Here is a 26,450-nt window from a genome sequence, read left to right as displayed (position 1 = left end):
ACCCGCACTAATCCAAAACGAAATTCAAAAGCACATTGGAACCAGAAGAATTCATCGAATTGGAATCACAACACTTTTGATACAAACAGTGCCACAGAAACACTCATAAAAAAAGGTACCCTACACGAGAACTTTGTATTTCTTTTTTCATTTTATTGTTTTCAAGCTTTTATTCTTGGTTTTTCTTTCTTTTTTCCTCCGTTCAATCCTCACTTTGCTTAGTTCCCTTTGCTCCACAATGTCGCAAAGAAATGGATTGCCCACCGTCTCATACTCCCCAACGGATATAACTATACCTCAGTCTATCTATGATAAAATCCCGAATCTCGAAGATTACAAAAATTTGAAAGAAGCCGAACGAAAGATTGATTTACTTATTGCCAGAAAGGCACTCGATTTCCAAGCCATTCAACAAAAGACCATTCACCCATTTGAGTACAAGTCAAATACGGGATTGTTGAGAGTGTTTGTGTACAATACTTGTGAGAACCAACCTTGGCAGAAACAGTTGCAACAACAACAACAACAACAACAACAACAGCAACAGCAAACTGAATATGTGCCTGATCCTAATGCCGAACCAACGTGGACTTTGAGAGTAGAGGGTAAATTCATTGGTGACAATAAAGTTGAAGCTACAGAGTCGAGTAGATTAAAGTTTAGCACATTTTTATCAGCGGCATCAATAGATTTACTTCCCAATGAACACTATCCGAACCTAGAGGAATCACAACAAAATATTATAGAATGGAGAGATGATGGATCTAATAATGCAATGCGAAATCCATCAATCGATACAAGCTTTGATGGTCTCGACGTGAAAAGAAATGGCCTTCACAATATTAAAGTAAAGATTGCGCTACTACTTAAAAGTTACTCGTCAAAGTTGCAGTTGTCAGATGAGATGGCTCAATTCATTGGAAAGACAGAGTGCACTCAACAAGAGGCCATGTACACAATATGGATCTATGTTTTGTGGAATAAACTTTTGAAAAACACCGAGGAGTATATGCACGTTCCTGCTGTTGAAAATCACAGTATGTCTCTGAGCGACAAGTCCGGAGCAGGTGCTGGCGTAGGTGCTGGAGTTGGAGTTGGAGTTGGAGTTGGTGCGGGTGCGGGAGTTGCAGGTACAGGTTCTGGGGATATAAACAACGATTTCTCGCTAACTGTTGCCGATGACACGTTGTTTGAGTTATTGAAAGTGCGCGAGTTTACGTTCAAAGACTTGTACAGGCTCATACAACCACATTTCAAACCCCGAGAGCCAGTGATGATTGAATATGAAGTAGATACGAGAACTTCCAATACTTTGGGAAACTTGATTGTGGATATCCCAGTGGAATTGCCAATCAATCTTTCGCAAGCGCAGAAGGAATTATTAGAGCTTAACAAGAGTGCGTTTGAGACATTATCTCAACACGATGCAATGATTGAAAAGCTTAACCAAAAGATATCGCTTGCTATCATTGCCTTGCGAAACGCTAATTCAAGGGAAATATTTTTCAGTGAATTAAGCAAGGATCCAGTTGGATTCATACAGAAATGGTTGGAAACTCAATCTGAGACATTGAAGGCATTAAAGAGTGATGAAGGATACGACGAGGAGGTTGTTAGAAGAGCTCAATATTTCATCGACAATGAAGATATGATTAAAGAGAAAATCGACCTTTTATTCGGAGCAAGTAAGTTTTAGTATAGTGAGTACTTAGTCTAAATAGTCTTTGTCATCTTCATCATTTGCATCCTCGACAAGAGCATCATCATTCTCTAGCTCATCGTCAACATATTCTTGTTCGTCTAGCTCATCGTGCTCACCTTTGTTTTCATCTTCGAACCACTCATGAGCCAGCTCAAATACATTTCCTGCTCCATTATTACTATAGTCTACCACCTTTCTTCTTTTTATCCTTGCCGATGATGCAATTTCCTCGTGTCTCTGGAGTAGATTAAAGATGCCAGATAAATAATTGTGTAAATTCTCAACTGATTTGTAAAATAATGTACGCTTCAATGTTTGTAACTCATTACTCAATTTTTCATCAAGGTAGTTGATAAAATCTTGCAACTCTGTGCAATTAGAAGCAACTTCATACCAATTCTTATCCAAGTCTATTGTATAATTACTCGCTACTTTTTTCTCGTTGTCGTTTTCATCAACTTGTACATCACTCATAGGCATGCTATCCGCTAAAGTCTGCGCTATATCGTGCACATATAACTTGAAATCTGAACAAGTGCCTAAAAGAGTGGTTTTCGAATCTTTCCAAACATTGGACATCTTTTGAACTGAACTTAATCCTCCGGCATCCTCATCTGCGCTTCGACACAAGTAAAAGATTCCGCCACGGAAACCTAAATCACCCGCAATGTTTTCAACCAATCGGATATTCATGGAATGGTTTCTAGGGTCACTTGTGGGGTCAACGTATTTCAAATCCTCTTGACTTGATTTCATCTTTGAAAGACGTTGTACAGTTCTTAGTTTCATATGTTCACAATTGTTAAAGCCATTTAACACAGCTCTTGCTCCATAGTATGTCTCTTTTTCGCCCGGCATATCTTGTGCTTGAATATTCTGGGTCATATAAGATTTTAGTACCTCCGAGGTATTTAGAGACCACATTGCCAAAGTATGTAACATAACCAATCGGTCTTTGGGGTTTGCCAATCCATCGAGGCCTAAGTTTTCAAAGTCACTATCATAAAATGGATTAAAAGTGTTGACATATTCACTCTCAATAGGGTATTCATTTATCAAAATTTCTGCATGGTTGGGATCAACAGGACTTCCAACAATATATTCTGGGCGGTCAAATGAATTATATTGCTTCCACTCTAAAGGCATACCTAATTTATTAGTCTGCGGCTTCAATTCTTGAATAGCTTTTGTGTGACTTTGAATATGCTTCTTTCTGTTTAAAATAAGTCCAAGTAATTTTTTAAATAAATCATTCATCTCTTTAGAAACACGTGGTGGTGCCGTCACCACCACCTGCAGCAGCAGCAGCAGCAGCAGCCGCAGCCGCAGCCTACTATCCATATTAGTCTCTGGATTAGTAGCATCAGTAATATTATCTGTATTACTTCCAGGTTCAGTCTCTAAACCTACCTCGAAATTAAGACCAAGTCCAATTTCAAAGTCTTTTGGACCAAACTTGTAGGGAAACCCAACGATATCTCCAAATTTTGTCAAATATGTGATCAAAAATACGACGTAACGTCCAAACAGTGAATTTCTTAAAGGAAAGCCTAAAGCAAGATGGTCCAAGTTTTCGGGGATTTGTAAATTATCGGATGCATATGAGTCACTAATTAGGTTGACTGGCACCAAAGGGGATGGTAGTAACTTTGGATTTCTTTTTGTAGACGCAAGGGGTTTTCTATGATTCCCGGAGAGTGTAGTGGACAAGATCGACGAGGGAGTAGACAATGATGGCGATAGCGACGGCAGAGATGATGGAGAAGACATGGCAGATACCTTCTTCAATGATTTTGAAACACCTAACGCAGGCTGTCGGCTTGAATGCAATAATGATTCAATTGTTTCTTGTTTAGTTTCTTGATTTTCCTTCACAGATGCAGTACATAACAGATTCACCTTGTGCTGGGTAGGAGATGATTTCTGAAGAGCTTCTAAATTCCCAGTTTCTTTTGCTTCCTTTGCTTCCTTTGATTTTTCAATTTCACCACTTTCATCAGTTTCTTTTGTTACCTTTGATTCTTTGAAATTTTCGGGGTTTGCAGTTTCTTCATCCTTTTTAGTTTCATTTAACTTAGGATGCTGGATAGGGCTGAAATTGAGTGTTGATTGATGTTTTCGTTTTCTTGCACTTGATGTCAATTTTCCCTTAGGAACTCGGATAATAGTTTTCCCCCCTCGAGAGCCGGGTCCTTCCAAAGGTTGGTTATCAAATCTAAACTTGGAAATAAGCGCTTCATTATGGTTTTGTGCTGAAGACGTTTCTGGTGGTGATGATGGTTTCGTTATGTGCTTCCTTGGACGCCCCAATCTTTCTGGTTTAGAATTTGGATCATATTCCACAAGCTTTACTTTAAATTCCGGAGCTGCAGTGTGTTGGGACAGTATACTATTATCTTCACTATTACCGCTTCCAGTATTTTGAGCATAAATATCAGAATTAGCTTTCATGTTGACATTGACATTGAAACTACTCAATTGAGTTGGTCTTCCTTGCTCTGCACGCCTAACTGCTAAGTGAGCAATATTCAGATCCTGAGGAGATCGTAGCCCACCGTCATAGGAAGTTTCAATTGTCTTGTTGGACTCTAATTGATGCAAGGATGTGAAATCGTTTTCAAATTCAGGATCAATTTCCATCGTGGAGGATTGTGAAGCAATATAGATGTATACTTTGAGTATCCGATCTTTTCAAACACACACAGCCACGCACACAGACACACACAAATATATATATATATATGTGTGTGTATATGCTCACGATTGACTTTTATAAGTGCCGAGGAACTGATATTAGTCGAATACGAAAACCAGAAAAAAAAACACCTGAAAAAAGAAAATGCAAGGGAAATTCGGTTTTGAGTTGCAACAAATTTGTTTTGCTCTTTCGGTCAAGTAATTATTTTAATGAAAAGATGTATACACTTATTAAGCTAAAGATATATACAAAGTAATTAACTTAGTATGAACACTAAGTATAAATTGGTTTTATTATATGTTAAGTTCCATGGTTAGCATTTTTCAATAGAACCCTTATGTGTGAATAATCACGAGCCGTTCTTTAAAAGCAAATAATGTAGTTTGGTGCGCGTTCATGAAAAATATTCTGCCAAAAACGAATGCAAAAATTAAAAAAAAAAAAAAAACCAAAAAGAAAAAGAAAAAAATAGAACGAAAACTAGACGCGAAACAAACAGAGATAGGTTTATGGACTAAAAGATATATACACGCGTACTACTACAACAATTATAGGTACCAAGCACATCAGCAACAAGCAAACTAGTACAAGATGTCAGAATACGGTAATTTTGGAAATTATGGAGGCAACTATGGTGATGGAGGGTTCACCAATACTGGCTATTCTCAAGGTGGATTTAGCAATGAAAATGGTTCACAATCAGGTGGTACGAAAACACAAGGTCGTTCGAGTCTAACACCAGTTACAATCAAACAGATTTTAGAAGCAACACAAGCAACACCAGACGGGGACTTCCTGGTACACAACGTTACTCTCAGCATGATTAGTTTTGTTGGAGTTGTGCGTAAAGTTGATGGTCAAGGAATGAGTGTGATCATCACCGTTGAGGACGGTACGGGATCCATCGATGTTCGTAAATGGGTAGATGAAAGTACCACTTCATTGGCTGTTGAAACTGAAAAATACTCAGCTTTCAAGAACAAGTACGTTTTTGTTGGCGGATCTTTGAAATTGCACATGAACAAAAAGAGTATTCAGAATGCTGCCATAGCATTAATCGAAGATAGCAATCAAATTATTTATCATCATTTAAGCGCCATTGATCATCACTTGAAGAGCCAAGGACTTCCCAAAAGCAGTGGTGCAAACACAGATGGTGATTTATTTGTCAAGGACGAAGATTCCAATGAATCTTTGATGAACAGAGTTTTGAAATTTATCACAGAGGAGAGTAAGACTATGCAAGATGGTGTTCCAATAAACTACATTGCCGAGAAGCTAGGAATTTCCAAAGACGAAGGTTTGAGACAGTGTAATGAGTTAATTGAGAATGGAAGAATCTACCTAGGGTTTAATGATGGAGGCTACATTGCTGTTTAAATTTAATTAGACTGATTTACAATTACAATATACTGATTTGTTTTGCATTCTAGTATATTTCTTTTCTTTTCTTTTCTTTTCTGTTTTTTTTTTTTTTTTTTTCTCTTGTTTTTGTTTTTGATCTTAGTAAAACTATGATTAATCATTATCTCTACGTCCATTTTTGCACAAAACTTTGAAAGTCCTTGTTATTAATGTCTGTGTTAACATTTGTTCAAGTTTGAGCTGAAAAAAGCGTCCCATAAGTCTGAGCTATTGACATTTTCACCTTCTGCATTGCGCTTTTCTAATAAACTCTTTTGTCCATTGCTCTTGTTTAGGGTCAAGGAATCAGCAATACTCATTGCATGTTCGTTTACGACAATAGTTCCGTTGTCTTGCGAAGTTTCTTTTATCAAGTTCAATCTTTTCCTAGTTGCAGTAAGTACAACACTTTCTTCCACGGTATTGGCAATTGTAAACATCCACACTGTTGTTGGACGTGTTTGGCCAATTCTATGAACTCTGGAAATGGCTTGGAGTTCTAATGATGTATTGATTAGAGGTTCACACAAGAAAATATGCGTGGCATTCGTCAATGTCAACCCGCTGGCTTGTGCATTCGCATCTAAAAGAAAGCACGTAATCTTGTTGGCTGGGTTTTTGAATAGTTCAACAGGGTCAGTTCTAGTTGATGCTGAGTGCATAGCGCCTTGCCCACCGCGTGGTCTTTTCAACTGTTTCGTACCAAGTGTAGCACACGTGACCCCAGAAGCATTTAACGCAACAGCGAGGATACTGAGCATTTTCCGCCATTGACTAAATACAACAATCTGCACATCACGATCTTTTGTTCGTAAATACAAAGCTTGCTTAACAATCATATCAACTTTTGAGCTGTAATTGCTCCATAGTTTAATGTCTTGTATTTCATCAACAACACTTTGATCAACAGGCTTGTAAATGCTATTCATGTTCACCCCAAAACTATCAACCGAAGACGAAGACGTTGTCTCTTCAGCAGCTTTCAAATTTTGTGCAAACCTATTAAAGTTGTATACCGACCCTGCTTGTATTCGATCTTTACACATTGGGCAAAATTGTGAATTTCTCATCCAATGTTGCAAGCACTCCTTGCAAAACTTGTGTCCACATTTTGTAAGTGAGCCGGAAGTAATTTCACAACGACATATTATACACATCATTGCACCATCAAAGTCATCAGCATTGTTGGAGCTTGATTCTTTAACCAATTCCGATAAATATCTCAATCTACCAGTAGAATTTTCAATTAAACGGTTTTGTTCAACAAACGATTTTTCAAGACGTGTAAATTTCAATTCCACGTCTATTTTTTTCAACTTTTCTCTGTCGAAACCAATAAACGTTGGTGGCAATACTGAGTCTGAAATTTGCTGAAGTTGTTTAAAATACTCAACTCTAGCATTGAAAATAGCGTTGAAATTTAAATTAACTTCGCGGGTAATCATGTTGCTCACTGTTTTTTGATTCTCAAATATGTTTCTCAATTTTTTTGCTAGGTTTGAAAATTGTACTATGGCGGGGGAAGATATTTTTGAAGACTTTGATGACATTGGTTCATTGATTGAATATTCAATGGAACCCAACTCAACCATCATATTGGTGAAATTCAAATCTTCAGCACGAGAAGATAACAGTGAATTGTAAACTCCAGTGTTTCCCAATAAAAGAAGTTTTCTTTCTGATATAAGCTTACCAAGGTCCGATAACAAGTCTTCAATCTGTTGTTGCTTTTGCAAACCCCAGTCATATATATTTTCAGTTGTTTCATTACCAGGTCCATTAACGTCTACTTTCCCATTTTCTTTCTCATCAACACCATTCTGCTGATGCTCATGAGATTCTTTATTATATTCGATCATTTCCACTTCCTTAGGTACAACCAGCTCAATCAACAATTCTACCAAACGATGAATTTTTGGATTTACCTCATGTGCATTTACATTTAATGCCGTGATAAGTTTAGCGGATTTTTCAAGAAACAAATTACATTTTGAATGACCAAAATCATCCACCTTGTCCAGTTCCAAACAGATTAGTGGAAGAACATTGAATAATTTTTTTGAGTTTTTTGGAATCAATTTAGTACCGTCATCGTGAAAGGTGCTTTTCCAAGAACAAAACAAACCTCGGTTCTGTATCTTGTCATGTACCACTTTCTGTAAATACTTTAAGCTTGGTTTCAAGTATTCGTCTCGGATATCTTCTGCCTTTTTGTAAAACTCTGTTTCAGTTTTTTGTGGCAGTGGCAACTCAACAAAGTCCTCAACTGAAAAGAAATACGACTTTGGCATAGAGCTCATTATACCAGCAAGTTCATCTGCTCGATCAATTCCTAAGCAACCATCAAGAATTTTATACAAGGTATCAAAATTACAATCAATTTGATATTTTGCAATAAGCAGCTGAAATTCTGGGTCATAGAGTTGAAAATTGGCAGACGCATACAAAAAATACAATTTGTGCAATAAAAGATGCCAATTTTTCAATCGAATCCGTAAGTTGGAAACTCTGTGCTCAAGTTTGTTCTCTCCATTGTATGAATTTGACTCTTGAGACGTGCCTATATTATCGTCATGGTCAATATTATTGTAAGCATCGTCAACTTCCATAATATTTTGAGTTTCATCACCATTAGCATCACCATTATTGTCATATTTTGGTTGCTTCGAAAGTTTATCCTTTGCATCTTTGTTTCTATCCTTACGATAATCTTCAATCAGCTTCTGCAACAATAAACGCAATCGATGGATGATTTTCCTTGTTTCTATAATACCTTCTTTTAGAAATTTAGTTGCATGTTTAGGTTGATAGATGAATTCCAAAAACTCTGCACTTTGAATAACTAATTCTAATTTTCTTTTCTCCTTTTCAGCAATCTCAAAATAAACCTTATCAAGCATCTGGTCCAAGAGATCGTCAAGACTTTTCAGAGTGTCAACAAAATATAATTGTTGGAACCCCATTGCTGCTGCCTTTGAATTAAACCTATTTATATTCAACGAACTAAATTGCGGCGAACAACATAGTTGCCTTAAATTTCGCAACCAGGTCTTCATTTTTTGGATTCGATCAGTAGACATCTCCCAATCATTTTGTGTGGGGTTTCCTTCGGAGTCGAGACCAATATCCTGCAAGCACTCGGCAAATCTCGTATCGTAATTGTTTTGTTCCACAGGATTAAATGGGATAGTCATGCGTATCCTGTTTTGAGGAGGTAGTCTAATGTCATGCTCAACCATGGCTTTTGTATGCCTCAAGGACATTTCAGACCAAAATTTTTGAAATTTGTGAGAATCTGAAATTAACAGTTTCCAGGCTTTCTTTCCATGTATAGAATCGAAAGGGTAAAAATGCAAGAATTTGAGATACGATTGTAAATCATCCAAGTCTCGCTTGATCGGCGTCCCGGAAACACCCCACGAATGGAATCTAGGGATAAGCTCAGCGCTTTTGAAACATTTTGAGGAGCTCAGCGATACCATTTGTACTTCATCTAACAAAACTCTCCAGAATTGCATTAGCATCAAAGGACAAGCATAATCAATTTTGTGATACCAATCAGGTATCTTGTTATGTTCTAAAGCCAAAGCCACTTCTCTTTGAAGGGCTTCTTCGTAAAACGTTTCCGAGGAAGCATCCAGCATCTTCGAATTAGGCTGAATAGTCTTGGTAGATATATCTGGGATATGGAAAAACTCTAATGATGCGGAATTTATTAAATCTCTTTCTTGTGTTTCTTGTGTTTCTTGTTTTTCTTGTTTTTCTTTTTCTTCATCAACTTTCTTCTCTTCGGTGTGTTGATTCAAATTTTTACCGGGGAAAGCGCTCAGGGCACGCAGCAGCGGGAGTGGCAGCAGCAGCAGCAGCAGCAGCAGCAGAACCTCCTGTACTGATTCTTCATTAAAAAACTGTTCCATTTCTTTTTTTGCTGCTCTAGTTTTCCTAGTTAATTTCGAAAAGTTTGCATAGTTTAATTCATTTCCCAAAACTGTGTAGGAGGTAAAAACAACATCAAACTTCCCTAAATACTCAGCTATAATTGCGGGTTTATTCTTCATCAGTTTATAGCTTTTGATGCCCTTGTACTCAGTGACAGTAAGACTGGGTGCTAGCCTAGTAATCTCGTCCTGCCATTGCTGAATAATTGAATTTGGTGCAATAATCAACGTCGTCTTTGCCTTATACATTGATTTGTGATCACCCATTATATACAGCGGGCGAGATATCCTTTTTCCAATATCTTCAGCTGGTCGAGGATTCAATAAAATTAATGCCGTTGATTCCACAGTTTTTCCTAACCCCATTTCTTCGCATAGTAGGCCCTTAGCAGGCAATATTGTAGGATATAGATTCTTGTCCGTTTCTTTCAAATATTCAAGCAAGTAGGATCGTAGATGCTCAATAGTGGAAAGATGACTAGTAAGGATGTTGAAACATAACTGTTGTCCATTAAACTCAATTTCTCTCCATCCATACCAGATTTTATTCATCATGTCAATAACGTTTTTATCTTCATTTAAGCTGGAGGCGCTGATCCCTATTATTTGCTCACATCTACCGGTATCCAAATCATAAAGAGCACTCTCTTTTGTCAACATCCATTGTACTGTTTTTCGTTGGAAATTTAACAACTTGGTTTTCAAGTCAGGAAGATCAAACTGTTCGTGGCATAAAGGGAGTTTCCCAGTATGTTCCAAGATACATTTGTAAAAAAACTCAACAGAAACCTCTTGCTCCATATTTAAATTGGCCAGTCCTTTAAAAATGTAGTTAACTAGTTCATTCAGAATATCTTCTGCCACATTGGCAAAAGTAAAGACATAGTCCAAGGCATATTCAATTTCAATGGTAAAATCACCACCATCCCTTTGCCGTTTACCACTAATAGTTATAAAATCCATTAAACAATTGTTGTCTTTTGACGCTTTCGCAAGCAATGTTAACTCTGACTTGGTCTGTTCGTTTTCGATATCTCCAATTTCAAGAATTGTAAACTGTTTACTGCCTTTCTGTTTTGACCAAGTTAAGGACGTGTTTCCATTTTTCCCTACCTTGCACTTTACGTAACCCCGGCTAATGCTAAAGTCTTTTGTAATTGAACTACATGTCACGTCGTGAAAAAAGATATGGTTGGAGAAAATGCGTATTTTGTTTCCCTGATGATGTTGATTTTGGCTCGAGTCTGGATCTTGATTCAACTTTCTTCTTTTGTGATCTCGTTGTTGCGTATCTATCGATGATGATGATGCTGATGATGCTGATGACGACGATGATGCTGATGATTGAGATGGTGAGTCAGTACTGCCAAGTGCCGATAACTGCTTCAAAATATACACCAGCAACTCCTTTTCATGAAGTTGAACAATCATGAAGGCTAGAGTGAAGTGCAGAGTACGAGGGTGAATGGAATTAAAAGAAAAGAGTTTTATCTGTGTTACTTTTACTGTATACGAAGTTACTTGGCATTTGCAAACTTTAGCATTGTGCTGCAAAAATTGATTAGATTTTCAAAACAAAAATGGATGTAAATATTTTTATGTATATATATTTATATATATATATAACACAAAAACATTTGGAAGGGTAATAAAAGATGCAGTGGTCGGATCTACTTTTTACTATTGAAGACTGAACGCCACAGCCAACGTTTCTAGCTATGATACCTATTGGTGAAGAATGAAAGAGAAGAAAAAAAAAGTGGTAGAAAAGTGTGAAAAAAGAAAAGACAAGCAAAGCAAAGTAAAGCAAAGAAGGAGGATGAAAGGAAAAGAAAAGGAGAGACATCGGTAGAGCTCAGTAAATGAGATTAATATATAAGTCTATATTTTCATCATTGTAGCTACTGACTTTTAATGCATATTTGGGATACTATGCAGAGTATGTCAAACTTATTCAACTAGAAAAATCAAAAGTTTATTACAATTGTTGTAGCAATCACCAGGCGAGTCATTAACAACACTTGTATCTCTACAAGCTGAACAAGTGGTCATTGAATCACCTCAGCTTTTTGGACCGCAGAAAACCGTTCTTTTTAGCAGATTCAGCAAGTATTCGTTCTGCCTTGTCGCCATGTCTGATCTTCTTCCCACCTTTGGTTGCACCTTCTTTAAATGCATATGCTAAACTTATTTTCGAATTCATCAAAATAGTGTTGTTCATTTTTTCTATTACCTCGTCACTGGTTTCAAAATCGGCAAAAGTAATAAAACCACTGCCCATTGACTTACCTTCAAGGTCACGACGAATCACCGGTTGCTTGATAACTGTACCAAAATTCAGAAATGTTTGCAATAGGAACTTTTCATCAATTAATGGGTTCAAATTACTTATGTACAATTTGGCTCCAACATCCACATATCTGTCGTTCAGCAAATCCAGCTTGGGAGTAACGTATGTCCCCACTGATCTTTCTGACTGGTATTGGGTAGATGGTTTGGAATCCAATTTTTTCAATTTGAGTAGTTTTCCATATAGTCGGACACCTCGCAATATATCCTCTGTATACTTTGCATCGCGTGCATCCTTGAACTCAACAAAACCATATCCCTGATGCATTTTAGAAACTCTATCCTTGGGCATGTTGATATTTCTGATGGGACCAAACTGAGAGAAAAGCTCATACATAAGAAGTTCCAGACATTCTGGATCTAAGTTGCCAAAATACAACGAGGCATTGGAATTCCTCTCCGAATCTGGTAACTTTTTGAATATTGAGGTCATTAAAGCAATGAATGCATACTTTGGTTAGGTACGATTATATAATGTTTGTTTTCTTTTGTTTACATTTCTCTTTTTCTTTTATTTCTTCTTTTCCTTCTTCTTCTTCCTCTTCTTACGCTTCTTTTATCGGACGCGATAAGAGAATTTGGGTAGTGTCGTGTTTGATTGTACAAAAATTTAGATCTCTTCTAGATTATATGCGATTGAATATATACTATATTACACAATTTAGCAGACGATTTTAATCTACGCCGTTTAAATAATCCAAAGAACTTTCGCCAGCTACGTCGCCGACAGTACAGACATCTCCAACCTCTACCAAGCTCGTTACCAAATCTTTTTTTTCTATATTATCATATTTTTGTTCCTCAAAATCGTCCCCTACTTCAATTTCTAACTTCTTCAGTGAAGCTTCCTCGGGACCACTATCCTCACTTTCAGATGCATCCCGTGAATCGGTATCAGAATCTGCGTCTGCGTCTGCGTCTGCGTCTGAATCTAATTCTGAATCTGAATCTGAATCTGACCCTGTGCCCGATGAAGAGGATACTTCACTACCCGTGTCAGAATCAGAGTCAGAGCTAGATTGATCTGAGTCTCCACGTAAACCGTAACCCTGTATTTCACTAACAATGCGATTCTGTACCGATTTAACGTTTGTCGTGATATAGATAGTTGGGTACTCCAACACAATTTTGTCCTTCAACGCATCAGAGAGTATGGCATTAGAACTCAATTGTATGAGTGAATTGATTGGTTTGTTTGCAACGTTGCGAAGAAAAAAATAAAGTTGCGGTGAGCGTGCATCAGCATCGGCATCAGCAGAAGAACCAGGACAAGACGAAAACGGTAATGCATCAAATCCATTTCGTGATAAAAGCACTTGCGGTACAATCTCTTTCAATACTCCCGATTCTTTTAGTCGGAAGCTGGTATATGAGTCAAGTTGCTTACCCTGGTCATTGTCAAGCAAGATCCACTCTACTGTCCAAACAAAAGTATTCAGCTTTTTATCGTATCCAGTCTTGTTTGAAACGGCCCTCTGCATCCCCAGCGGAAGTTGAACTACCATTGTATTTTGTCGCTTTATCACAATTGACGGGTTTTGAGGAAACACTTCCAACATTGTAATTCTTCGTCGATCTTCACCATTGTCACTATTTTTGCCATTATTACCACTATTGCTTCCGTTAAAATTATTGACGTTGCCTCCTATACCGCCATTAACACCACCATCATTTCTTTTAACTCTTTTTTGGCGGCGGTCTTGCATCACCTCGTTTCTCGACCTCTTGAGAATATTTCGCGCATTGCTCTTGATGTCCTCTTTTGATAACGAGATTTTCCGATCAACGTTTTGCAAATAGTTATAGTCCCGATTTAGATGTACGGGAGTTTGTGATAGCTCATCCCGAGTTACAAATCGTGTAACATCAACTTTACCGGTACATGATTGTTCCCTTTGGTGTGTTTTGTAGCAGAATAACGAGCATGTTTTATAGGCGCATGCTGGACAGGTGTATTTTGCTCGATTACTCAGACATATCAGACATAGCTCAAGAGACTCCTCCATTTAATCTTGAATAGTAAGTCGAAAAAAATATAGTTTGTTTTTTCTTATTATTATTATTATTATTATTATTTATGTTTTTCGTAATCCGTTTCCTCTTTCAGTTTTGGCTTTAATTTTGATTCTGGTTTTAATTCTGGTTTTGCTATCCTTTATTTAGTTCATATAATGCATACTCTTGTTTTCCTCATCACCTTTTGCAATGAGCCAAAATATTAAACTCGCAGCCGCGACTTATTTTTTTTTATGATTCTCAGTTTAGTTTTGAAGACTTTTGTCATTTTGCCGCTTTGGAATTTAATATTTTTTTCTAGTGCAAAATTATAGACTAGGATATGCTCACGCGCAATCAACAAAATTTTTCAAGAGTGAAAGATCTGACCAAAATGCCATTCGTCAACTACACCATCTTGTATTTTATCCAACAACAACAAATATAATTTGGCCTTTTCCCCCGCAACACGTTTCTCCCACATTTTTCGTTCTATTTTACGTGGTTTTACTACAAATTTAGGGATGTCATTCATATCAATAAGAGGGTTTATGTCCTCGCTGCGTTGTTGCAAAAGGAGTCCAAACGTTTTGAGATCAGTGAATACCAGAGTACCTGTGCAATTGCTTCAAGATGTTGAAGACGTTGGTGTTAGAGGCCAGATTGTGCGGGTCAAGCCTGGATTTATGAGAAACTTTTTGCATGTCGACAATAAGGCCTGCTATATAACGGAGAATAGCCCTCCAAGGATACCTATTGTTGACATAAATGAACTTAGGGAACAAAGAAGATTGAGACAAAAAGAGTTAGCCAAGCAACGTAAAAAGGAAGAACAACTCCAGGATGCAACAAAATCAGTCGTGAATGAGGAAGTAGTGGATGACGCAGAAGGTGTGTTGTCTCAAGATGAGCTTTCCCAGTTCTTTAGTGGATTGACTAAAACTTCTAAAACGTCTGCCGAGATATTCTCATCCGATATCGAAATTACCGACAATGAAGCTGAACTTTTCACCTTGAAGTCAGACAATATGGGAGAAAAAATACCCAAGGTTGTTAACATGTATACTTCCAAATATACCTTGCCTTTGGACGGAACAGTTGTGGCCAAGCACCTTACCGAAATTGGTGGAGAGGAGGTTTCGCCGTTGTCGGTGAAATTGAGTTACGAAGATACCCCAGAGGAAGTTTTGAGTGCTATCACGCAAGCAGGAAGATACTTGGTAACGCTTGAAACAGGTAAGGATGGCCGTAAAATCAGCAGGGTCTTGGAAGTAGAGTAAAAATAAAATAAAAGAAGTGAATAAGAAAAGTTTGCTTGCTTGCATCCCATAGTGTGTACTTGAGAGTAAAAAAAAAATAAGAACGATTGTAAATAAACATGCTTTAAAGACTTTAACTCGTCTTATTTATTTGTAAATGCCTGTCAAATTGTAGCTGATATCACAAAGAAAAGACAAAGTATATTATAAGGCAAATCATGGCAAATTATAATGGTGTATGGCATATGATACTAAATCATAATCGATTATTAGTGGACTTAGCTAAATACTATTACAAATTACGTGCGTGCCATTCTTTCCTTATTGGCGTTTTATTATATTCTTTTTACCTTGTTCATGTATTCACTTCCTTATACCGTGTTATTCTACTCGAGCTATATTGCCTATGATAATAGTATTACGATGTAAGCATTATGGGATGATCAGTGTACGAGAAGAGGAAACTGCAAAATTGCAGCCAAAAGAAAAAAGAAGCGAAAATATAAAAGCTAAATAAATAAAAAAAAAAATAAGTAGAAATATATATACATATACATAAATACATGAATAAAAAAAAGTGACAAAAAATAAAGAGCATATGTAGTTCTAAATACTTGTTTTCTTTTCCCTTATACTAAATCTATTGATCATTTCACCTAAATTTCATATTAGGCGTTATTCATCTAAATGCTGTCATCTCATGCCATTACAATATAGTGCTGCGAGGACTTCGATAGCACTGAAAAGAAGTCCTACTAAATCCCCAATAAAAAAGTTTCAACGGGAGGCAAAAAAACTTTTGCCATCACAGCGACTTTATCAACAAAACCGTCTTGCAAAGAGTTCGGTACCGTCGTTGTCACCATCGCCATCTTCATTGGAATCTCATGCGTCACAGTCATCTCAGTCACCTCAGTCACCTCAGTCACCTTCAAGGAGTCGAAAACCGATAGAGAAATTAGTAGTATCTGATTATAACGTGGAGCTAGATTATCAACTATCAAAAGATGACGACATTAAAATAGCTATAGATATAATAAACCTGAATCGATGGTCCGAATCTACAGAGTTGCACGATAAGCAAAAGTTGAGACATTTAGAAGGCAATACTACCGAAGAGGTGATTTTTCAAATCAAGGGGTTGTCGCTCACTTCAAAAGCTGAACTTGTCAAATTTAGACTGTCGTTTCCCAGTGGAATAGTCACAATAAATCAGCTCTATTCCATATTTTCTGCACAAGGAAACACTTTTGTTGACAAGCAAGTAGAGTTGAATGTTCGTCAAGGATTACTTCGGAAATTTGTTTTAAATAATGCATCACCAGTGATTCTGAGATCGATCAATAGACTTCAGATGAGAAAAGTCACATACGGGTACGAGAATGTTGAGCTTCTTGTCAAGACGGAGGATTATTACAAAAACTTGATCAATATTGTGGAAAGCACCGATAAAGAGAATGAAAAATTGCGTTTAACAATGTCAAAGTTTCTCAATCTCGCAAAGTCTTCTCCACTGCAAATGTTCATTAGCACGTCGCTGTTTGATGATTACGAGGTATCGATGTTGATTCAAATGGGGTACTTAACTTTAACTACAAACTTCTCTAGTAGTGAGGAAGCTCAATTGGAAATCTCATATCCTGGATGTGGAAGGTTTCTACGGTTAATAAATGAGGGTAGGATGTGGCTTGTGGGGACTTTGAACCGAAATACGCATAAGGAAATGCTCGAAGATGAGTTATTCCGTAAATGGATGGGGGTATCTCTTGAAGGAGACTTGAAATTGAATAACTTTAAAAAGCCTTTTTATGGCTATGACTTGCATTGGGTGCTAGCGGACGCATTTGGAGGAGGTATTGTGGAAGTTTTCAATACTCCAGTTGGCCGCGGTTGGAGACTTACAGGAAAAATCTAACTTTGATATATATCAAGAGGACTTGTGGAACATTTTTGTATTGCTTAATTATGTAAAGTAATGATTATAAAGTCAACCTAATTCAAGAATTATACATAAAATAAAGAAAGAAAAATCAGAAAACAGAAAAAAAAGAACAAAAGAAGTAGAAAAAAGAACAAAGAAAAAAAAAAAAAGAAAGTTTACTACAATTTACTAAATTTTTATCTAAGTTTTTCTTTAATTTTAGTTTTCATCTACAGCATCCACTCCTTTTCTTGTTCTTTTTATTTTTCTTGAATTACCTCACCTCCTTCTTCAAGTTACATCTTTATTCTTTGCTTCTTTTGCAACTTCTTCTGCCTCTTTTCTTGTGCTTTCTGCTCAGCTCTCAATTGTTCTTCTCTTGACATATTTCTCATTCTTTCCCTCTCCTCTCTTTTCAATCTGGCTTGCTCTTCAGCCAATTTCTCATTTTGCAACTCCTGTTCAATCTTTTTCAATTTCTCAATCTCAAATTCTCTAGTCTTGACAACTTTTTTAATAGTTTCCGGTTTAAATGTAATAGCTTGATCGGACAATTTGTCAACAACATTGAAAACCGCATCAAGAACATTGTTAATCACTTTAAGAGCCTCTTTGTTTGTAGTGAGACTCAACTCAATAATGACTCTTCTCTGTGGAATAAATTCATGCAATGTTTCTGGCTTGACAACAGCCTGATCGGTGAATGCAATAACCTTAACATATGAAGCGCTTTGCAAAGTTAAAGCTTGTCTCAAATCGGTAGTAGTAATTTTGTCTTGAAACTCATTGGCTTCACTCATGTAAACAAAACTTTGGGGCAAGTTAGGTGAATCCGTAGTCTTGCACAATGACAAAAAGTAGTTGAGCTTTCTGGCATCATTCATTCCCAATTTGGAAACAATTGAAGCAATAAAGTTGTCATATTTGCCAGATGGAGTGATTACAATTTCAACTTTGTCCTGCGGAGTTGGAACACTTTCAGTAAAGATACTGAATCCATGCTCCATAATCCAAAGAAACAAGTTTTGCCTTGGAGCCAAGGTGAACTTCAAATCGACTTTGGCAATGTTTAATCTGCCAGTAGCATATGAAGAAAAATTTTCAGAGCTATCTTTAACATAAAGCTTGTCTGGGGTGACTCCGAATTGGAAAAACTGTTTCGCAAATGTTGGTTGGACACTTTTCAAAAACGTGGTGACCTTGGATTGATTGTAAAAGTCACCGGCCTTGAACAAGACAATAAAAATAACAATGAACCCAAGTGTAAACAATTCTAATCTCCAATCTCGTAATTTGACTCTTTCAAAAAGAGTCATAGCATTGAGCTCTTCCAAGGTGAGGCCTTTTGCTCTAGATATGGGGAAATAGTTAGTCAATCATTGTCCAAGTACTCAATTTTATTTCAAATAATTTTCAACGAGAAACACAATAGGAAATGAGTAAGGTTTGAAAAGGGAAGTAAAAGAAAAAAAAAGATTTTGTAGAATCACATACTGCTCTTTAACACCCACAGGGTAGTACTTTGAAAGAAATTCGAAAAGCATTGATGAAAACCAGGAGATTGATGGCTAGAGTGATTAGGATGTTTCTTGGACTGGTGAATATTGGTGAGTTTTCTCTGGCTGTTTTTCTTTTCTTTTCTTTTTTTTTTTTTTTTTTTTTTTTTTTTGCTTCACTCTCGTTCTCACCTTGGACGTCGTCGTCCTCGTTGTCCACAGCTTAGTTTCGCCAAGTACGTCGAACAAGCCGTATAGGAGAAATTATGATAGACTAATTCCTTCTTTCACTTTTGTACATACAGACAACATACATCTACACATATAAGTATGTTCTAAGTACATTGTAGCTACGTTAGAAGTACTTTATAAATCCATTTCTAGAATCTATATAAACTTTTTGAGCTGTTATATATGCAAGAATTGATAGAAGAGAAAAAGAAAACAAAATTCTAAATGCAAGTATATCAGAAAAAGGTATGAATATATATATATATATGTATATATGTATGTATATATCTAAAATGAAAAAATGGATTTGCAAAAATAAGTCTAGTCTACCTTCTTTTCTTTGTACTTGGTTCTAAATCCTGCTCGTTTGCTTCACCGCCATCTTTATACTGCATCAACCCTTCGTGGACTGCATTCTTGACCAACTCACGCAATCCTTCTTCTGGGTTTTCACTATTCAAAATAGCCTCTATTTTCTTCCTCCTTTCATCTAATTGCTCAGGTGTCAATTCTTCGTCGCCGTTCAATTGTTGATCAGTTTCCAAAGAATATTTAATCTCGTGACCATCAATGTTTCCTGGCTCCGGTAAGCTTTCTATAAACTCATTCGCTTTAGTTACCTCATTTGCTCTATCGACATCGCCCTCATCGGCATTGTCGCCATGAACTAAGCTTTTAAGATAGCTGGCGACATCCGGGAACTCATCCTCTTCTTCAATAAATTGTGCAGCCGTTTGTCCATCATTGTTTTTGATCTTATAGTCTGCTTTGAATTTCGTGACCAATGACTTTGCAACATTCAAGTCTTCAACGTGATGTAGCGGCGTGTCTCCCTCATTATCCTGAATGTTTATATCACCACCCTTATTAACTAAATATTGTAGTAGATCGAGATGACCATAAGATGCTGCAGCGTGTAATGCAGTGTAGCCATTTGGGTCCTTGACATTCGGCGATAAACCGTCTTTTTCAACAAGTTTAGTAACAATATCAATCTGATTATCTGCTGCTGCTATCCAAATATTCGAGGTCATTCTGTTGTGATGATTTAAGTGGTGGCAAAGAAATGAGTATTAGCTTTGAATGGAAATCATCAGGCAGTAAAGCTGGGAAATAATGAAAGGAGATGCGAGATATGGTAGCTCTATCTTTACCAGGTCTATCTCCACACTGAAACCTTCCAAATAAGAAAATTTACGCCATATGGAATGAACAAACAACAAATAATTTGAGGGGAAAAACGAACAAGTGAGAGTGAATGAATTAAAGAAGAACAAGGTTACGAGCAAAAATTGGGTTTAATCTGATATATAAATTAGTCTATTAACTTTATAAGGTTATAAAATAGGAAAGAACTGAAACAACGTATTTTGTAGACATCTTTAGAGTAAAGTGATGAAGATGAAAGAGGAGAACAAAGGGGAAGTAATGGAAGAAAAAAAAAAAAACAATGAAAAAAGATTCTCGAACTTCTTCTTGTTTTTGGAGAATGAATGGGGTGGGTATAACTGCAATCGCTTTTCATTTTCCGCTCTCCTTAGAAATTGAATTCCGACTCGTTATCATCGTCAAATCTAGGATCTTTTGCAGGATATGGTGCCCAAGTACCTGCACCTGCACCAGTACCGGTATGGGGTTGTACTTCGTCAGAGCTTGTAGAGATCTTCTCTTGTTTTGGCACAGTAAAGTCCCATTCATCAGAATCAATATCGTCGTCGAATTCCTCGGAATCGTCTTCAAATGCCGACTCTTCTCCTTCGTTGTGTTGACCATAGGCCATATCTGAAGGATAGTATTGTGACGCGGGTTCTTGTCTCGAAGCAGAGTTCTTGTATCCGTGTTCTGCACGGCCACGTAATTTACCAAATGTTTCTGGCCTGTCTCTGTGGAACCCGTCTTCCTCCTCGTCTGAACTTGGGTAGTAGGTTTGCTCTGCAGTAACAATGTTTCGAACGGTTTTGGGTAATCTATCTGGACGGTAGAATCTCAAGTCAACTCTTCCAATGATGTAGAGCAAATTGATGATGACTTCAAAAACACCCCAGCATACATACATGAACCACTTGTTTGCTGCGTGACTAGCATATCTATTTTGTCTCGCTTGGAAAACAACAATGGCTCTTCCTATATCTCCAATGAAGATAAGCACAGTGGTGATTATCAAAAGACCCATGGAGACATTGTGTGTCAAGTTGCCTCGGCTATTGCTCAACCCCTTCACACTGTGGAAATGGTGGTGTGTTGCTGCAATCACTCTTGTAGCGTGTCTGTGGTTGGAGTTTCTCTTCATAAATGTGGCTTCTGCTTTTTGAGCGGCACCTTTTTGAGGAAAGTAAAAAGTTCCAAAACTCTCAATCCACCATGGCTGGTAGGTGTATCTCAACTCATCCTTCTTTGTGGGTAACCAGAAACTTAAAGCAATCAAAGTCACCGATGTCAAAGAGTATGCAATGACCAAAATTGAAGTAAACTGCACAGTCTTGATCCAAGATCTATACGAGCCCCAACTAAGAAAGTGCAAATATGGCACAAACGAAGCAACAATCGTCACTGCAATTAAAATTAGCACAAAAATGTAGGTGGTGATCATAAAACTCCAAAATAATCTTCTTGACCCACCAACGGGGTGTCTCCATGTAAAAAGTCGTTGCGCAAGGATCAAATTGGCCAGCACTATTACCACTGCAGGAACAATTAAAAACACTTCGCTAACCAAACCAATTTGCACTCTAGTAATATCCTTGGACCATTGCGCTCTCAATGCAAACCCAAGAATCTTGAATATAGAATAGAGAACCCAAATGGCTGAGATGTAGAAATAATGGCCACGGTATTGGTCAATAATAAAGATGATCAAGTGAACAAGTCCAATGACTCCAAATAGAACAGCAAACACTATTGATGGGGCCAAGTCATCATGACCAGGGTATCCTCCAAAGATATTGACTTGGGTAGATAAACAATAGTTGACAATTGGGGTGGGAATGATTGGTCCTTGCAAATTGTGGGCAAAATCCACTAGTTTTTTGATACCCGTTCCTGTTGCAGCACCATTGTTGACAGCCATCACCAAGTTTAACAACCCATTGGTTGCTGTATAGTAATATTGGTTATCACCCATTTGTATTAATATATTTGTTTCCACAGTTTTCTTCTTTTGTTGTTGTTGTTGTTGTTGTTGTTGTTGTTGTTGCTTTTTCCACTTCCTTTGTTGTTTTTATTTTGCTCTTTGGTGTAGGAAAGTTGGGGAATGAATTATGAAAACTCTCACCAGATGTGATGTTGAACTTTAACAAATGAAAAAGGTAGAAAAAAAAAAGAAGAAAAAGAGAAAAGATGAATAATTGTATTCGTTGTGAATTGAAACGATAGAATTGGATCAAGTTTAGCTTTGGGTTTGCTTGTTTGAGCTTCACTGTACTGGACTGGTCTGGTGTAGAAACCTCTGATAGGCAAAAAATAAAGAATGGCAGATATCAAAGAAGAAGAAGAAGAAGAAGAAGAAAAAAACCAGAAGGATACTTTTTGTTCATCCTCCAGTCGTTTGCTCCGAATAAAATGACGGACATTTGATGCTTTATAAGTGATCTACATGTGACTTATTTCTTCATCCACACATCATTAGCCTAATTGGTATTTTTTTTATTTTGATGGTTAACCCCAAGTACATGTTATACAATGTTTTGAGATTTTAATTTTCTTTTTTTTTTTATTTTATTTTTTTTACGTTTTTATTTTATTTTATTTTATTTTATTTTATTTTATTTTTTTTATTTTTGTGTGTGTGTGTTTCTCTTTAGATTTGTTATATACAAATATTTTCTTTTCCCTTTAATTTGCGCTACTCTTTTAGGTGCTTTAATTCATTTGGCGTCTATTGTTTGTTGCTTGTTCTCTTTAGTTTTACTTTCCTTTTCCATATTTTACTTTGCAGAATGCAGACAATACACACATGAGGAGGATCTATTACAAAATAATGAATTAACCACATTGAGTATTGGGGCAAAAGGGTTGTGTGTGTGTGTTTGTGTGTGTGTGGTGGGAAAGAGGAGGAGGGTTCGCAGAAGAGGAGAAGTAGAGGCACAGCTTAATGTATGCGTATTAGGGAGATTTGTACATAAAGCACATGTGCTTAGATTCAACTTCGATCTAGCGCTAGAGCTAGAGCTAGAGCTAGAAGGGAAGTATTTACATTCACTAAATCAAGGTCTTTGTCTCTATATATCACTTGTGAATAGTAGTATATTTGTCTGTCTATGTATAGGTTCTCATGATAGCCCCTCAACGGTATATACTAACCATCCACTTTTAGCCGGGATCTCACCGCCATTTCTTTCAAACGTATTCGGTACCCGAGGAAGTTCTTACCTATGTGTTTATGAATACTATAGAGATATAGACTGTCAGAAAAGAAGAAAAGAGAAAAGAGAAAAAAAAACATCTCCACCATACCATTCCAACATTTGTCGATGGATTTGCAGCTAACGAGGTTGGTTCCCCATAGTTAAAAATAAAATAAGAAGAAAAAAAAGAAAAAAAAAAAGAAAGACAAAATTGTCTCCACCTACTTTTCCTATTCATCCTTCTTCTTCTTCTTCAATTTCTCTACTTTTGTGTAATAACTTCAATTTGATTTGTTTACCCGATTAGGAAATGTCTCCGACCCTATTTTTAGTTTTAAATCCTTTTTTTTTCTTCTGCTTTTTAATATTGCAAAGTTACCGTATAGGGTAAACTCAAACAAATAAACAAACAAAAGAAAGAAAAAAAGAAAAGAATGCGCAAGTGTCAGAGTAGTAGAGCATTGCCTTGTTCAAATCAAAAAGTTGAATGAGAGCAGAGATACTTGCCCTTTTGAGGCTAAGGAGATGTACAAATTGAGTTTTAGTTACCTTGTGCTTAGTAAGGTATATGTTTCACAGGTGTATAATTGGACGTAGGCTTTTTGGTGATTGTTCGAACCTTGTCCACGATTATTCAAATTTGTAAAGGAGTGACAATTTCATCAAGAATTTGTCCTTACCCCACACAAGGCACAACAATTAATATTAATTCATATCAAAGCAGCATAAAACTTTTTCCAATTTTTATCTGCAACTTCTCACTTCATTTACACCAAGGGTAATTTTAAAAATCAAAACTTTTATATCGAAAGTTATCTATCATCAACTAGAACTGAAAAAGAAAAACATAAAGGAAAAGAAGTGTAATGGTCCACAGGCAAAGAAACGGAGAAAAAATTAAAAAAAAATCAACAAATGGTGAATCACATTATCTTCCTTAAAAATTAAACTCCGAGTCTCTATCGTCATTATCAAAGTCGTGATCAAAATTGTCAAATCTAGAATTCTGTTTCTTGTCATCAACTGGGTATGGCAACTGGTTCTTTTTAGTGTCCAGTGGGTATTCTTCAGAACTAGATGACAATTTCTCCGCTTTTGGAACTGTAAAGTCCCATTCGTTCGATTTAATATCGTCAAACTCGTCATCATCTTCATCATCTTCTTCTTCTTCTTCTTCATTAAAATTGCCCCCCACAAATACAGATCCCTTATCATATCCATATGGAGCATATGCATTTTCTGGCTGTTCCATTCCATTTTTGTATGCGTGTGATGGCGAGTTCTTGTATCCATGTTCACTAATTCCACGAATCTTGCCATAAGTCTCTGGTCTGTCTCTGTGGAACCCATCCTCTTCTTCATCTGAACTTGGATAGTATGTTTGGTTCGCTGTGATAATTGATCTAACCTCTTTGGGTAAGCGATCAGGTTTATAGAAGCGTAAATCAACCCTTCCCACTATGTAGCAGATATTGATTATAATCTCAAATACACCCCAACACACATACATAAACCATCTGTTACCAGCGGGGCTTGTATACTTATTTTCTCTCGCTTGAAAAACAACAATGGCACGGCCAATAGATTCGATAAGAACCAAAACGGTTGTAAGGATAAGCAATCCCATCGACACATTGTGCTTAAGATCTCCACGCTGATTAGTGAGGCCCTTGACGTTATGGAAATGGTGGTGTGTTGCGGCAATAACTCTTGTTGCATGACGATGATTTGAGTTTCTCTTCATAAATGTAGCTGCTGCTTTTTGTGCTGCTCCCTTCTTTGGAAAATACAAGGGAGAAAAGCTCTCGATCCACCATGGCTGATACGTGTATCGCATTACATCCTTTTGAGTTGGGAGCCAGAAACTCAATCCGATAAGTGACATACTTGTTAAGCAATAGAGACAGATTAAAACAGCAGTGAATTGCACAGTCTTGATCCACGATCTATAAGATTGCCAGCTGATAAAGTATAGGTACGGCACTGCCGATGCAAGAACTGTTACTGCAATGATTATACCAACGATTATGTATATAGTAAACATAAAGTTCCAAAATAATCTTCTTGACCCACCAACGGGGTGTCTCCATGTAAAGAGTCGTTGCGCAAGGATCAAGTTGGCCAGCACTATAATCATTGCGGGAACAATCAAGAAAATCTCGCTGGTCAATCCCAAGTCAACGAGCAAGATGTTGGTTGACCATTTTGCTCTCAAGGCAAACCCAATAATTTTCATGGCGCAGTAAAAAATCCAGATTAAGGAAAGGTAAAAGTAGTGGCCTCTATATTGATCCATCAAAAACACACCTAAATGAATAAACATGATAACTGCAAATAGTGCGGCAAATACAATCGAGGGCACATAATCTGAATGGTTGGGGTACAGCCCATACAAGTTGTTTAACAAGCCCACTGCATTATTGATGACAGCTGGTGGGATCTCCTCGCCTAGTAAATTATTTGCAAATGTTGCTAGTTTTTTGACGCCCGTCCCTGGCGCTGCACCATTTTGGATGTTGTATATAAGATGTAGCAAGCCCGTTGAGGCTGTGTAATAGTATTGCTCAGTCATAAGGAAAGCGGGGGAGGGGAGGAAGGGGGAGGGGGGGTAGGTTGGTAGGAGGGTAGACGAAAGGAAGAGGAAGGAGGCAAGGGAGCAGCAGTATGTTATATATATTGAAGTAACTGCTGGTGTGGTAAAAGATCCTGTGGCAGGTATTGAGCTTTGAAAAGAGAGTACTCCACCCTATATTTGCTAGCTCTATAATATATTGGTAAAGAAAGTATTTCTTAGTTTACCACAACAATCTATGAAATAAACTGCCACTTGGAGATCTATATATATATATATATATATATTAATAAAATGAACAATATGAATATATATGTCTATAAATATACATGTTGAAGCAGATATAATTACATAGATATTTATATCATTTTACATTCTAGAAGGTGGTCGATCCTACCCCTCTTGACACTCCTATCTAGGCAAAGCTGGTGGTGTTGCTTGTACTCAAGAGGTAAATCTGTGTTGATGGAAACTCATATTTGTTGATCAAACGTGCGATTGAGCATAATTTCGCAGCTAAGGAAAAATTAAATAAAATAAAA

At 37.1% G+C, this 26,450-nt stretch overlaps 12 protein-coding genes across 12 annotated transcripts; 4 read left to right on the top strand and 8 right to left on the bottom strand. All coding sequences in view use genetic code 12, as the record gives it.

Moving 5' to 3' along the window:
• Positions 1-238: 238 nt before the first annotated feature.
• Positions 239-1,696, top strand: ssr3 (SWI/SNF and RSC complex subunit Ssr3; the record flags this gene model as incomplete). Its single annotated transcript, XM_001525837.2, has 1 exon — positions 239-1,696. The coding sequence occupies one exon, from the start codon at positions 239-241 to the stop codon at positions 1,694-1,696; it is 1,458 nt and encodes a 485-aa protein (XP_001525887.2).
• A 12-nt stretch (positions 1,697-1,708) lies between these two features.
• PVL30_003287 (uncharacterized protein) lies at positions 1,709-4,342 on the bottom strand (the record flags this gene model as incomplete). The annotated part of the gene is made up of 1 exon (XM_001525836.1): positions 1,709-4,342. One exon carries the CDS (start codon positions 4,340-4,342, stop codon positions 1,709-1,711), a length of 2,634 nt encoding a protein of 877 aa, XP_001525886.2.
• A 649-nt stretch (positions 4,343-4,991) lies between these two features.
• Positions 4,992-5,780, top strand: ssb2 (Replication factor A protein 2; the record flags this gene model as incomplete). The annotated part of the gene is made up of 1 exon (XM_001525835.2): positions 4,992-5,780. One exon carries the CDS (start codon positions 4,992-4,994, stop codon positions 5,778-5,780), a length of 789 nt encoding a protein of 262 aa, XP_001525885.2.
• A 203-nt stretch (positions 5,781-5,983) lies between these two features.
• Positions 5,984-11,286, bottom strand: PVL30_003285 (uncharacterized protein; the record flags this gene model as incomplete). The annotated part of the gene is made up of 2 exons (XM_001525833.2): positions 5,984-10,877; positions 11,279-11,286. 2 exons carry the CDS (start codon positions 11,284-11,286, stop codon positions 5,984-5,986), a joined length of 4,902 nt encoding a protein of 1,633 aa, XP_001525883.2.
• Positions 11,287-11,798: 512 nt separating this feature from the next.
• On the bottom strand, positions 11,799-12,478 carry sap49 (Spliceosome-associated protein 49; the record flags this gene model as incomplete). Its single annotated transcript, XM_061119459.1, has 2 exons — positions 11,799-12,445; positions 12,472-12,478. The coding sequence occupies 2 exons, from the start codon at positions 12,476-12,478 to the stop codon at positions 11,799-11,801; spliced, it is 654 nt and encodes a 217-aa protein (XP_060975442.1).
• A 287-nt stretch (positions 12,479-12,765) lies between these two features.
• BCD1 (Box C/D snoRNA accumulation) lies at positions 12,766-14,097 on the bottom strand (the record flags this gene model as incomplete). The annotated part of the gene is made up of 1 exon (XM_001525831.1): positions 12,766-14,097. One exon carries the CDS (start codon positions 14,095-14,097, stop codon positions 12,766-12,768), a length of 1,332 nt encoding a protein of 443 aa, XP_001525881.2.
• Positions 14,098-14,610: 513 nt separating this feature from the next.
• PVL30_003282 (uncharacterized protein) lies at positions 14,611-15,366 on the top strand (the record flags this gene model as incomplete). Its single annotated transcript, XM_001525830.1, has 1 exon — positions 14,611-15,366. One exon carries the CDS (start codon positions 14,611-14,613, stop codon positions 15,364-15,366), a length of 756 nt encoding a protein of 251 aa, XP_001525880.2.
• A 679-nt stretch (positions 15,367-16,045) lies between these two features.
• PVL30_003281 (uncharacterized protein) lies at positions 16,046-17,260 on the top strand (the record flags this gene model as incomplete). The annotated part of the gene is made up of 1 exon (XM_001525829.1): positions 16,046-17,260. The coding sequence occupies one exon, from the start codon at positions 16,046-16,048 to the stop codon at positions 17,258-17,260; it is 1,215 nt and encodes a 404-aa protein (XP_001525879.2).
• A 302-nt stretch (positions 17,261-17,562) lies between these two features.
• On the bottom strand, positions 17,563-18,810 carry PVL30_003280 (uncharacterized protein; the record flags this gene model as incomplete). Its single annotated transcript, XM_001525828.2, has 2 exons — positions 17,563-18,616; positions 18,761-18,810. 2 exons carry the CDS (start codon positions 18,808-18,810, stop codon positions 17,563-17,565), a joined length of 1,104 nt encoding a protein of 367 aa, XP_001525878.2.
• A 509-nt stretch (positions 18,811-19,319) lies between these two features.
• PVL30_003279 (uncharacterized protein) lies at positions 19,320-20,027 on the bottom strand (the record flags this gene model as incomplete). Its single annotated transcript, XM_001525827.1, has 1 exon — positions 19,320-20,027. The coding sequence occupies one exon, from the start codon at positions 20,025-20,027 to the stop codon at positions 19,320-19,322; it is 708 nt and encodes a 235-aa protein (XP_001525877.1).
• A 503-nt stretch (positions 20,028-20,530) lies between these two features.
• On the bottom strand, positions 20,531-22,114 carry PVL30_003278 (uncharacterized protein; the record flags this gene model as incomplete). The annotated part of the gene is made up of 1 exon (XM_001525826.2): positions 20,531-22,114. The coding sequence occupies one exon, from the start codon at positions 22,112-22,114 to the stop codon at positions 20,531-20,533; it is 1,584 nt and encodes a 527-aa protein (XP_001525876.2).
• A 2,159-nt stretch (positions 22,115-24,273) lies between these two features.
• Positions 24,274-25,908, bottom strand: PVL30_003277 (uncharacterized protein; the record flags this gene model as incomplete). Its single annotated transcript, XM_001525825.2, has 1 exon — positions 24,274-25,908. The coding sequence occupies one exon, from the start codon at positions 25,906-25,908 to the stop codon at positions 24,274-24,276; it is 1,635 nt and encodes a 544-aa protein (XP_001525875.2).
• Between the last annotated feature and the right edge of the window lie 542 nt (positions 25,909-26,450).

This window comes from Lodderomyces elongisporus, chromosome 4 (genome assembly GCF_030384665.1).
Source record: "Lodderomyces elongisporus chromosome 4, complete sequence".
Classification (NCBI taxonomy): Eukaryota; Fungi; Ascomycota; class Pichiomycetes; order Serinales; family Debaryomycetaceae; genus Lodderomyces; species Lodderomyces elongisporus.
The sequence above is the reverse complement of the archived record's forward strand: the minus strand, read 5'-3'. Positions and strand labels throughout refer to the sequence as shown.